The sequence below is a fragment of the Erythrolamprus reginae genome, chromosome 2, assembly GCF_031021105.1.
Source record: "Erythrolamprus reginae isolate rEryReg1 chromosome 2, rEryReg1.hap1, whole genome shotgun sequence".
NCBI lineage: Eukaryota > Metazoa > Chordata > Lepidosauria > Squamata > Dipsadidae > Erythrolamprus > Erythrolamprus reginae.
In genome coordinates this window covers 4,536,295-4,548,492 of record NC_091951.1, presented here as the reverse complement: position 1 = coordinate 4,548,492, position 12,198 = coordinate 4,536,295, and the positions used below count along the sequence as shown (strand labels likewise).

The 12,198-nt window shown below is 42.1% G+C and overlaps 1 protein-coding gene and 1 pseudogene across 1 annotated transcript; both read right to left on the bottom strand.

Annotated features, from left to right (window-relative positions):
- Positions 1 to 2,178, bottom strand: part of LOC139162985 (zinc finger protein 208-like) — a 31,488-nt pseudogene extending 29,310 nt beyond the window's left edge.
- A 19-nt stretch (positions 2,179 to 2,197) lies between these two features.
- LOC139158564 (zinc finger protein with KRAB and SCAN domains 3-like) lies at positions 2,198 to 6,501 on the bottom strand. Its single transcript, XM_070735883.1, has 4 exons — positions 6,439 to 6,501; positions 4,237 to 4,779; positions 2,290 to 2,404; positions 2,198 to 2,229 (listed from the first exon to the last, which is right to left on the bottom strand). The coding sequence occupies exons 2-4, from the start codon at positions 4,567 to 4,569 to the stop codon at positions 2,198 to 2,200; spliced, it is 480 nt and encodes a 159-aa protein (XP_070591984.1). The 5' UTR covers positions 4,570 to 4,779; positions 6,439 to 6,501.
- Positions 6,502 to 12,198: the final 5,697 nt, after the last annotated feature.

Sequence of the window (12,198 nt, the reverse complement as noted above, 5' to 3'; positions counted from 1 at the left end):
AAAAACAAACATATAACAGTGCACAGTGCTTGTGCCCATCACCAAACAACACACACACACCGTCACCCCCACCACCCCTACAGGAGGATTCAAAGAGGTTTAACTTGTTTATCTATCTATTAATCCTTGGCTCTATCTTGAGCAAATTTTACTAAAAGAGTGATTGTAGTTTATTTTTCGTATTTACATCACAGATTTTACTTAACATATAATCTTTTACCTTGTTCCATCGCACCATCAGCTTCTCTAATTTATTCTCATCAAAATTATTTAATCTTATTTCCATGATTTCAAAATATATGTGATCCACCATATACCAATACCAATTTTGTACTGTCCATTTTGTAGAATCTTTCCATCCTAGAACTATCACTGCTTGAGCACTTTCCAATGCTGCAGTTTTAATTTCCTTAAATTCTCCTAATTCCCTATATTTAATTAAAATTGCTGCTTCTTTTATAATAATCCAATTAATGTTTAACATTTTATTAATTTCATTCTGGACTACCTTCCAGAATTTCTGTATTTCTGCACACTCCCAGATCATATGCATAAATATTCCTTTTTTCTGGCACCCATGCCAACATTTGCTCTTCTCTTTCCCCTGGAAGTGTGCAATTTGTACAGGTGTATAATACCACTTATGTAAGATTTTTCTTCTCATCTCTTTAACTCTCGTATTTTTAATCTGATATATATTTTCTATTATTTCTTTCATTTCTCTTTCATCTATTTGTAAATCATCCTGCCAACATCTTGTTAAACTTTTAGCTACTTCTTCTTCCCTTTGCAATAACATCCTATATATTTTGCTGGCTTGTGCTCTACTTTCATTTATCTTTTCATTTATTATTTTTTCTAAACTATTTTCTTCTCGTAAGAAGATTTCTTTATTCTCACTTTTGTTTAAATATGTACATATTGCATTGATCTGCAACCAATTCTGTTTACCGATCCACCATTCCAATCTGGTTCTACTAACTCTTCCATCTTTCTCATATAATTGTTCAATTCTCGTTACCCCTTTACTATTTAGTATTTTAATAATTCTACTTAGATTAGCATCATCCCCTATATTTAATCCATGTAACATTGATAACTTGGATACTTTTATTCCGCTTGTCCTCTGCCATTTAAGCCATGTTTCTAAACATGCGTAAAAGGATCACTTAAGGTAGCAATTTCAATTCTACTCCAATTTTTAAATAGTAATTCTTTGTTATTTATGTTATTAATTTCTTTTTCTAATTCTACCCATTTCTTTTCCCCCCATAACTGTAGCTCGATTAATCTTTCCATTTGAAATGCATTTCTATATAGTACTAAGCATGGGCTGCCCCAGCCTCCCTCTTTCTCTAGTGCAAACTGCCAATGCTTCCTTATTCTGGATTTTTTGTCTCCTTCAATCCAAAAATTTAGTCTACTATCCCATTCTCTTAATTTTGCCTCAGGAAAACTACCCGGTAGAACTTGAAACAAATACATCATCTTTGGTATTATCATCATCTTAAGGGCCCTAATCTTAGCCATTCTTCCTAATTTTTTGCCCTTCCAATTTTTAATCTGCTTCTGGATTTTTTTCCATATTAAGTTATAATTGGCCGTTGTTATTTTTATTGGATTTTTAAATAACCAAATTCCCAAATATTTATAGTTATATCCTCAATTGAGCCCAAAATTTTGGTTGCTAGCAAGAGCATTAATAATAATAATAATAATAATAATAATAATAATAATAATAATAATAATTTATTAGATTTGTATGCCGCCCCTCTCCGAAGACTCGGGGCGGCTTACCAGGTGGTAACCTGACCACCTGGTAACCTGACCACTAAGCCACCCCCACATGAAAGGGGTGAGGGTGGGGGCCAATGAGGATGGGTTTGTAGCACCAAGTGGGCAGTGGACTGAAAATGTTTGGGAACCCCTGATCTAGCAGAACCAGAGGAAGCTATGCTGCCTGACAGCAGCCAGCTATTCTGCTGTACATATTGTGGAAATACACAAAATAACCCAGTCCAAACAAGGGGGGAAATTGAAGGAGGAAGCACCCTGCAAACCCGCTTCATTTCCTAAATGGAGAATACAAATGTAATTACTTTTCCCTTTCTTACTTGATTTGGGGGTTCAACCGCTGTTTGATCTCTGTCATGAAACCCAGAAATCTTCATTCTTTGCTTCTCTGCAAGGAATAATTTCAAAATGAAAAACAAAATAAGAAGAGGTGTCCTACAGAAGAGAAGAGAGATCGAAGGTAAGTCCGATAGAAATTGGGGGATTTTTGATTACCTCCTGAGTGGTCCTGGCTTTGATCTTCCCAAGGGATCCTCCTGAAAAATAGCTCCTGAGGAGGATTTGATGGATTCTTCTTTCCCTCGGGATCTCTCATCTCCACAGTGCAGCACTTGAAAGAAAAGGAAGGAAAAAAGAAAAATTACCATATTTTTCGGACTATAAGTGTTCTGTTGGGCTCCTGAAAGTTCAAGGATACAAATTTCAGACACACAAACACACGTTTGAAAATTCAAAACAATGTTCTTTATCCCAAAATTCAAAATAAACTGAGCACTCTTTTTTGTATTGCAAAGAACACTCCTCCCAAAACAACCGGGTATTCTGTACAATTTCCTTTAAGCAGTCGTTAAGTACTTAGCCAGCAGCTGTGAAGAAACTTCACACCCCTTCTTCTTCCAATGAAGTGAGACACACACGCACACATGTTGCTCTGCTTTGGTTTCAAAGGCGTGAAAAAGCAACAAAGTCCAGCACACAAGATTCCTGACGAAACTGCAGCAGATATTCTTCCACAATGGCCAAACCCACATGCTGCTATTTATAACAGCAGCCCTAATTACTGGAGCCACACCCAAACACAGGTGGCCTCCCTTATTTCCTGTAATATGTTCTTACTTGGTCTCTTCGACGCATAACTCTACGCTTGAGTGGATCCAAAATGTCATCATCTGAAGCTATAGAAGATAAGGAAGATTGACTGCCTTGGCTGTGTGCCAAGCCCTCCTCTGCCGAGTCACTCCCACCTTCTTCTTCGTCCGAGGAAACTAAACTCTGATCTGATTCTGTCGGCAATAACACAGGCCTGTGACATGTTGAAGTTTCCCCTGCATCCACCTCCCCATTCCCTGGGGTAGGAGTTGGGTCAGAGCCAACCACAACAATAAGACACACCAAGATTTTGAAGAAATAAACTAGGAAAAAAGCGCTCCCAAGGCCTACATGGCCCCCATTCTTATATTTGGAACACAACTTTATAGCCTCCAATATTTATCATAGAAACATAGAAGACTGACGGCAGAAAAAGACCTCACGGTCTATCTAGTCTGCCTTAATACTATTTCCTGTATTTTATCTTAGGATGGATGTTTATCCCAGGCATGTTTAAATTCAGTGACTGTGGATTTACCAACCATTTATTTATTTTATTTATTATTTGGATTTGTATGCCGCCCCTCTCCGAAGACAGCAGAACCATGTCTGCTGGAAGTTTGTTCCAAGGATCTACTACTCTTTCAGTTAAAATAATATTTTCTCATATTGCTTTTGATCTTTCCCCCGACTAACTTCAGATTGTGTCCCCTTGTTCTTGTGTTCACTTTCCTATTAAAAACACTTCCCTCCTGAACCTTATTTAACCCTTTAACATGTTTAAATGTTTTGATCATGTCCCCCTTTTCCTTCTGTCCCCCAGACTATACAGATTGAGTTCATTAAGTCTTTCCTGGTACGTTTTATGCTTCAGACCTTCCACCATTCTTGTAGCCCGTCTTTGGACCCCTTCAATTTTGTCAATATCTTTTTGTAGGTGAGGTCTCCAGAACTGAACACAGTATTATTCCAAATGTGGTCTCACCAGCACTCTATATAAGGAGATCACAATCTCCCTCTTCCTGCTTGTTATACCTCTAGCTATGCAGCCAAGCATCCTACTTGCTTTCCCTACTGCCCGACCACACTGCTCACCCATTTTGAGACTGTCGGAAATCACTACCCCTAAATCCTTTTCTTCTGAAGTTTTTGCTAACACAGAACTGCCAATACAATACTCAGATCATGTCCCCCCCCCCTTTTCCTATCGGTACGGTTGAGTGAGAAAACAATGGAACAATGTCCTACAAGAATTGGTGGGACGTATTATGAATGTCAGAGAGGTTTGGGAAAGAGGGGTGAAATATTCAGACACATTCTCTATTTCCTTCTGGGCTCCCTAAAGTGTCTCACCTGCAACTCGACCTGCTCCTTCTGCTCCTCCGCCTGGCTCAGGAGGAAGCCTTCCGCCAGGGCCACCGCCTGGGAGCTGGTCTCCGCTCCACACTCCCGCACCCAGCTCCCTATCGCTGAGGGTAGAAGGAACAGGAGCTGCTCCAGAACAACCAGGTCCAGCATCTGGGCTTTGGTGTGCTTTTCTGGTCTCAGCCATCGCCTACTAAAGTCGTGGAGTCGGCTGCAAAGTCCTCGGGGACCCTCAGCCTCCCAGTATTGGATGAAATGCCAGAGCTGAAGGTCTGAAGGGCCTTTCCTGGTCTCCTCCTTTGCAAAAGGTGGTGTCTCCATCCTTTTTCTCTTTTGCAACTCCAAATGGGTCCCTGCAAAGCAACTCCAAATGGATCCAAGGACTCTTGTGGGTCTCCAGGACCAGGTGCCTTTTGTTCCTTCACAGGACCATTTCGGGACGGAACCCTGCAAGTTATTCTGCTCTCTTTCTTCCCCCAAGGGAAAAAAAATGGTCTTGTAAGGACAACAAATGGCTTTGAGTTTCTGAATCTGAGATGGAAAGAAAAACAAATGCCAAGAATTAAAAAGTGGAATTCAACCACTGAGCGACCTTCACCCAACTTGCCTGGAATCCTAAGTGGCTCATCCCAACACAGGGCCGAGGTCCCCCCGCACCCCCACCTCCCCACAGCAGGGCTTCCGGAGCCAAAGGCCACTGAAACAACATATCCAAGAAGGCTTCAAGAGTTGTAAACCTAATCCTACATAGCTTCTGCTCTGGCAATCTCACACTGCTTACCAGAGCTTACAAAACTTTCACCAGACCCATCCTCGAATGCAGCTCATCTGTTTGGAACCCATATCACATCTCAGACATTAACACCCTTGAAAATGTCCAAAGAAACTTCACCAGAAGAGCCCTTCACTCCTCCACTTGAAACAGAATACCCTATGAGACTAGACTTTCAATCCTGGGCCTAGAAAGCTTAGAACTAAGACACCTTAAACATGATCTAAGTATTGCCCACAAGATCATATGCTGCAACGTCCTGCCTGTCGGCAACGACTTCAGCTTCAACCACAACAACACAAGAGCACACAACAGATTTAAACTTAATATTAACCGCTCCAAACGTGACTGTAAAAAATATGACTTCAGTAACCGAGTTGTCAAAGTGTGGAACTCATTACCGGACTCCATAGTGTCATCCCCAAACCCCCAACACTTTACCCTTAGATTACCTATGGTTGACATATCCAGATTCCTAAAAGGTCAGTAAGGGGCGAGTATAAGTGCACTAGAGTGCCTTCCGTCCCCTGTCCTATTGCTCTCCTATATCTCCTATACCTTTCTTCTATTTGTATTTATTATTTGTATTTATTAGATTTGTATGCTGCCCCTCTCCGCAGACTTGGGGTGGCTCACAACAGTGACAAAAAACAATATATATTGACAAATCTAATACTGTAATTAAAATCTAAGATAACAATTACACATTTAAAAAATCTAAAAGCAAGGAACCCCAATATAAAAAACATACATACAGTCGTATCATGCACCAGAACTACATAGGCAGGGGGAGATGTCTCAGTTCCCCCATGCTTGACAACAGAGGTGGGTTTTAAGGAGTTTACGAAAGGCAAGGAGGGTAGGGGCAATTCTAATCTCCGGGGGGAGTTGGTTCCAGAGGGCCGGGGCCGCCACAGAGAAGGCTCTTCCCCTGGGCCCCGCCAAACGACATTGTTTTGTTGACGGGACCCAGAGAAGGCCAACTCTGTGGGACCTCTTCTTCTATTCTTTCATTGCTATGTTCTATTCCTATATCTTCTCTTCTATTCTTTCTTAGTTATATTTTACTATGAGTATCTCCTCTATAACCTTCATCATGTATGTGTATTGGACAAAATAAATAAGTAAATAAAATAAAAAATAAAAGATCAGGCTTTCTGGGAGCCTGGTGCGAATCCTGCCTTCTCGCCCGGCTTCTCTCCTCTCCTGCTGGTTCTCCGACCGACCCTCCTCTCCTCCCAACTCGGACTTTTCCCTCAGACACCTGGCGGGAAGGATCCCCGCCGCCTTCCTGGCATCCCCGCTGCATGGAGAGGGCGCCTGGGGAGTATGGGACCCGGAGTTGAAGCCGGAGTAGGGCCCGGCGCGGGTCTCTCCCTCCTCCGCCTCCCTTTGCACGGGAAGAGCCCCCCACTCACCCGGGGCACGTCTGGATCTCTCCCCACCAGAATCTCCCGCGACCTCTCCGCCTCCTGCGGAACTCCAGGGGTTAAGGAGAGCGACTCTGACGTCCTAGAGCGGCAACCGTTTGTAATGTCACTTCCTTCGCCACAGTCTCCTCTGGAAAGGGAGCCGGGACATTCGTCCTCTAGTGGGCCAATGGGGAAGCCCCTGATTCTTTCTTAGATATATTTTACTATGAGCATCTCCTCTATAACCTTCATCATGTATTTTACTATGTGTATATTGATATATACTCACTAAAACCCTCATTGTGTATTGGACAAAATAAATTAAATAAATAAATAAATAAATAAATCTTTCCCCCAACTAACTTCAGATTGTGTCCCCTTGTTCTTGTGTTCACTTTCCTATTAAAAACACTTCCCTCCTGGACCTTATTTAACCCTTTAATATATTTAAATGTTTCGATCATGTCCCCCCTTTTCCTTCTGTCCTCCAGACTATACAGATTGAGTTCATGAAGTCTTTCCTGACATGATTTATGCTTAAGACCTTTCACCATTCTTGTAGCCCGTCTTTGGACCCGTTCAATTTTGTCAATATCTTTTTGTAGGTGAGGTCTCCAGAACTGAACACAGTGGTCTCACCAGCATTCTATATAGTGGGATCACAATCCCCCTCTTCCTGCTTGTTATACCTCTAGCTATGCAGCCAAGCATCCTACTTGCTTTCCCTACCGCCTGACTGCACTGTTCACCCCTGTTTGTTTGTTTGTATATTCCAATACATAATACACATTGAAGACAATAGACATATAGTAATATATCTAAAGAAATGAGTAGAAGAAAAGATATAAAAATGTAGGTGAACAAATTTGAAAGGAAGAAAAGATGAGATAAGGAGAGACAATTGGACAGGGGACAGAAGGCACACTGGTGCACTTATGCACGCCCCTTACTAACCTCTAAGGACCTCTAAAAACTCCTTATTTAAAAAACAAGACATATGCACAAACATACCATGCATAAACTATACAGGCCTGGGGGAGATGACTCAATTCCCCCATGCCTGACGGCAGAGGTGGGTTTTACGAAGGAGGGTGGGGGCAATTCTAATCTCCAGGGGGAGCTGGTTCCAGAGGGCCGGGGTCTCCACAGAGAAGGCTCTTCCCCTAGGTCTCACCAAACGACACTGTTTAGTCAACGGGACATGGAGAAGGCCAACTCTGTGAGACCTAACTGGTCACTGGGATTCGTGCGGCAGAAGGCGGTCCCGGAGATATTCTGGTCCGATGCCATGTAGGGCTTTATAGGTCATAACCAACACTTTGAATTATGACAGGAAACCGATCGGCAACCAATGCAGACTGCGGAGTGTTGATGTAACATGGGCATTCCTAGGGAAGCCCATGACTGCTCTCGCAGCTGCATTTTGCAGGATCTGAAGTTTCTGAACACTCTTCAAAGTAGCCCCATGTAGAGAGCGTTACAGTAGTCGAACCTGAAGTTGCTTCTCTCCTTGATTAGTTTCCACCCATTGCTTTTTATCCTGCTTTCAGGCACACAACATTGTGCAAAAAAAAGGCATAAGTAGAGGTGTTGTATGCATTATATTATCACCAGCATTTATTCATTATTATTTATTTTTTGCAAAAAGTAGTGATTGTTGGTTGAGCTTTACAAAGAGTGAAGCAGACGTTTGATTGACACATACCAGTTTTGGACAATGAAAGGCCAGTCATAAGTTAAGTTTATGTTTTATTAGATTTGCATGCCGCCCCTCTCGGAAGACTCAGGGCGGCTCACAACAACAGCAATACAATATACAAAGTACAAATCCAAGTTAAAAGCCATTTAAAACCCATAAATCTTAAAAAATTATCATTACTACACAATCACACCATTCTCATATATTACAGTCAGAAAAAGGTGGTGTTGGGGGGGGACAAGATAGTTATTCCCCCCATGCCTGGCGACACAGATAGGTCTTCAACATCTTGCAGAAGGCAGGAAGAGTAGGGGCAATTCAAATCTCCGGGGAGAGTTGATTCCAGAGGGCCGGGGCCGCCACAGAGAAGGCTCTTCTCCTGGGTCCCGCCAAACGGCATCGTTTAGTCGACAGGACCCAGAGAAGGCCAACTCTGTGGGACCTGATTGGCCGCTGGGATTTGTGCGGCAGAAGGCGGTCCCGGAGGTAAGTAATGCCTACAGAGAAAAAAATAAATCTAGATTCTTTTTAAAATGTCCTCTGCAGCTGTTGTTTTTGCAACATCTAATCTATGCTGGTAGCATTTCCTGTTCAACTGTTGCGGTGTTCTGTCAGTTTTAAAAAAGGCCCCATGTTTAGCAGGTGTTCTCTTCATTTTTCCGAGTTTCTGCGCCATGTATTTGGGGAGGATCCGTTTTTGCAACTGGTTCGCAACCAGTTTTCTGAGTTTTGACTTAGCATTTTTCCTACTAATTTCCTTGCCAGTGTCGGCAAAAACCAGCTGCAGGTAGTCCTCGACTTACAACCACAATTGAGCCCAATGTTTCTGTTGCTAAGCGAGACAGCTGTAAAGTGAATTTTGCCTTATTTTATGACCTTTCTTGAATTGCTGCAATCATCCAGTTAGTCACTCAGTTATTAAGTAAATTTGGCTTCCTCAAAAGGAATCCTCAATCTGAGTATTGTATGGGCAGTTCTGTGCTAGCAAAAACTTCAGAAGAGAAGGATTTAGGGGTCGTGATTTCTGACAGTCTCAAAATGGGTGAGCAATGCAATCAGGCGGTAGGGAAAGCAAATAGGATGCTTGGCTGCATAAATAGAGGTATAACAAGCAGGAAGAGGGAGATTGTGATCCCGCTATATAGAGTGCTGGTGAGACCACATTTAGAATACTGTGTTCAGTTCTGGAGACCTCACCTACAAAAAGATATTGACAAAATTGAACGGGTCCAAAGACGGGCTACAAGAATGGTGGAAGGTCTTAAGCATAAAACGTATCAGGAAAGACTTCATGAACTCAATTTCTATAGTCTGGAGGACAGAAGAAAAAGGGGGGACATGATTGAAACATTTTAATATGTTAAAGGGTTAAATAAGGTTCAGGAGGGAAGTGTTTTTAATAGGAAAGTGAACACAAGAACAAGGGGACACAATCTGAGGTTATTTGGGGGAAAGATCAAAAGCAACGTGAGAAAATATTATTTTACTGAAAGAGTAGTAGATCCTTGGAACAAACTTCCAACAGACGTAGTTGGCAAATCCACAGTAACTGAATTTAAACGTGCCTGGGATAAACATATATCCATCGTAAGATAAAATACAGGAAATAGTATAAGGGCAGACTAGATGGACCATGAGGTCTTTTTCTGCCATCAATCTTCTATGTTTCTATGACTTTGTTGGTCAGAAGATCGCAAAAGAGGATCCATTGACCCCACGACATTGCAACCGTCATAAATATGAATCGGTGGCCAATTTTGATCCAGGTGATCACGCGGATTGCTGCAGCGGTCCTAAGTGTAAAAAACGGTGATGAGTCCCTTTTTTTAGCACCACCGTAACTTTGAATGGTAAATAAATGAATTATTGTATGTTAAGGGAAAACTGCATTTTGGAAGGGTCAGTTTTTTCAACCTACAGTTTTGAGTTTGTATTTTTTCTCATTACTGTAAACAAAAATCAGGTATTTCATTATTAAAGGTTTTTTTAAAATATAATTTTATTGATTTTTTTAAAATTTTACAAAAGACAAAACATAAAGCATAAAATGTGCCATCACCAAAAACAAAAAGAAAAATTATTAAAGTTTAACCCATGAAGAAGAGATTAGATCTGGGTACAAGAATGGCATTAGACCAGGGCAGAGGTGGGTTCCTCCTGGTTTCAATTGGATTGCCCGAACTTATAGTGATCCGCTGGTGATGTCATATAAATGGATTGGCTGGTGCTGCTCCACAAGTGTTATCTTTTTTTTTGTTCAGCTGCTCGAAAAAGGGCCCTCCCAGCCACCCCCAGGTTAATATTGACCTCTATTTCTTTATTTCTCGCAATTGTATTAATGTCTGATATGCAATGTGGGTTCCAGAGAGGTGAGCTGTATTCCAGAATTGGTCTAGCAAATGTCTTGTATGCTCTGGTTAGCAGTGCATTGTTGCCAGAGAAGAAGCTACGTAAGATTAGATAAACAAAGCTTAGTGCTTTTTTGGCAATGGTGTTACAGTGGGCTCTAGCACTGTACATACAGTGGGCTTCAAAGTTTGCAAGTAGAACCTCACTTATCCTAAGGAGGAGGCAAGGCGGTGTTCTGTCGGGCTCTCTGGTCGACTCCTCCCAAAAATTCACAGGTACAAATTTCAGACACACACACGTTTGAAAATTCAAAACAATGTTCTTTATAATGAAAAGTCACTTAAACTAAGCCTTCTTTTGGTATAGCCAAGAGCACTCGTCTCCAAACAAACTGGTAATTGGTACAAGTCCCTTACCAGTTCTGTGATACTTAGCTTGCAGCTGTGAGGCAATTCACAGTCCTTCTTCTTTCACAAAGTGAAACACACTTTGCTCTGGTTTAGTTTCAAAGCGGGGGAAAATCAGCAAAGGTCAAAGTCAGTAAAGCAGTCACGAAACACAAGGATCAGATAATCCTCCACAATGGCCAAAGCCACAGGCTGCTCTTTATAGCAGCCTCACTAATCACCACAGCCCCACCCAACCACAGGTGGCCTCATTTTCTTTGATAATAATCTCTCAGTTGTTGCTGCCTATGCATCGCTCTCCGCATGCGTGGCTGTATCATTAACTCTTGTTCTGAATCCAAGGAGGAGCTAGATAATTGATCTCCTTCTGAGCTGTCTGCCACACTCTCCTCCTCCCAGTCACTCATGTCTTCTTGGTCAGAGGAGCCTTCATCGTCAGATTCCATCGGGGGCAAAACAGGCCTGCAGCATGTGGATGTCTCCCCCACATCCACAGTCCTTGGGGCAGGAGCTGGGCCAGAGCTAACCACAACAGGCGGGAATTCAGTCCATGCCACCTGAGCAATATTCTTGCATAATTAAAGTGACACCAAAAGCAACAAAGCACACCTGCCAAATCACACAGAGGCCTTAAGAATCTAAAAAGAGGAATCTTGGAATACTGTTCCCCATGGATTCAAATAAGGGATCTACTGCAATCAACTTGGAATGACTCAAGACCTAGGCATAGCCCATAAAATCATCTGCTACAACGTCCTTCCTGTCAACGACTACTTCAGCTTCAACCACAACAACACATGAGCACCCAACAGATACAAACTTAAAGTAAACAGCTCTCAACTCGACTGCAGGAAGTACAACTTTAGTAACCGAGTAGTTGATGCATGGAACTCACTACCTGACTCTGTAGTATCATCACCAAACCCCCAAAACCTGACCCTTAGACTCTCCACTGTTGACCTCACCCGATTCCTAAGAGGTCAGTAAGAGGGCTGCATAAGTGCACCAAGAGTGCCTTCCGTCCCCTGTCCTAATGTTTCTCTCTTATGTATATAAACATTGTTATATCTTTATATACTGTACTGCCAATACATACTTGACTAAATAAATAAATGAATAAATGAACAAACAAATAACTGCAGAAAAAACAATTGCTGCCAACCTGCCTTCCATTGAGGACCTGTATACTGCACGAGTCAAAAAGAGGGCCATGAAAATATTTACTGACCTCTCGCATCCTGCACACAAACTGTTTCAACTCCGACCCTCAAAACATCGCTACAGAGCACTGCACACCAAGACAACTAGACA

Bases quoted from the DNA above. Each gene is read 5' to 3' on its own strand.
- LOC139158564 (XM_070735883.1), bottom strand. From the start codon at position 4,569: ATGGAGACACCACCTTTTGCAAAGGAGGAGACCAGGAAAGGCCCTTCA. The intron at 2,405-4,236 runs GTGAGACACTTT...TTTTCTTTCAAG, and splicing joins AGGAGCAGGTCGAGTTGCAG to TGCTGCACTGTGGAGATGAG. The intron at 2,230-2,289 runs GTAATCAAAAAT...TCTCTTCTGTAG, and splicing joins AAGCCAGGACCACTCAGGAG to GACACCTCTTCTTATTTTGT.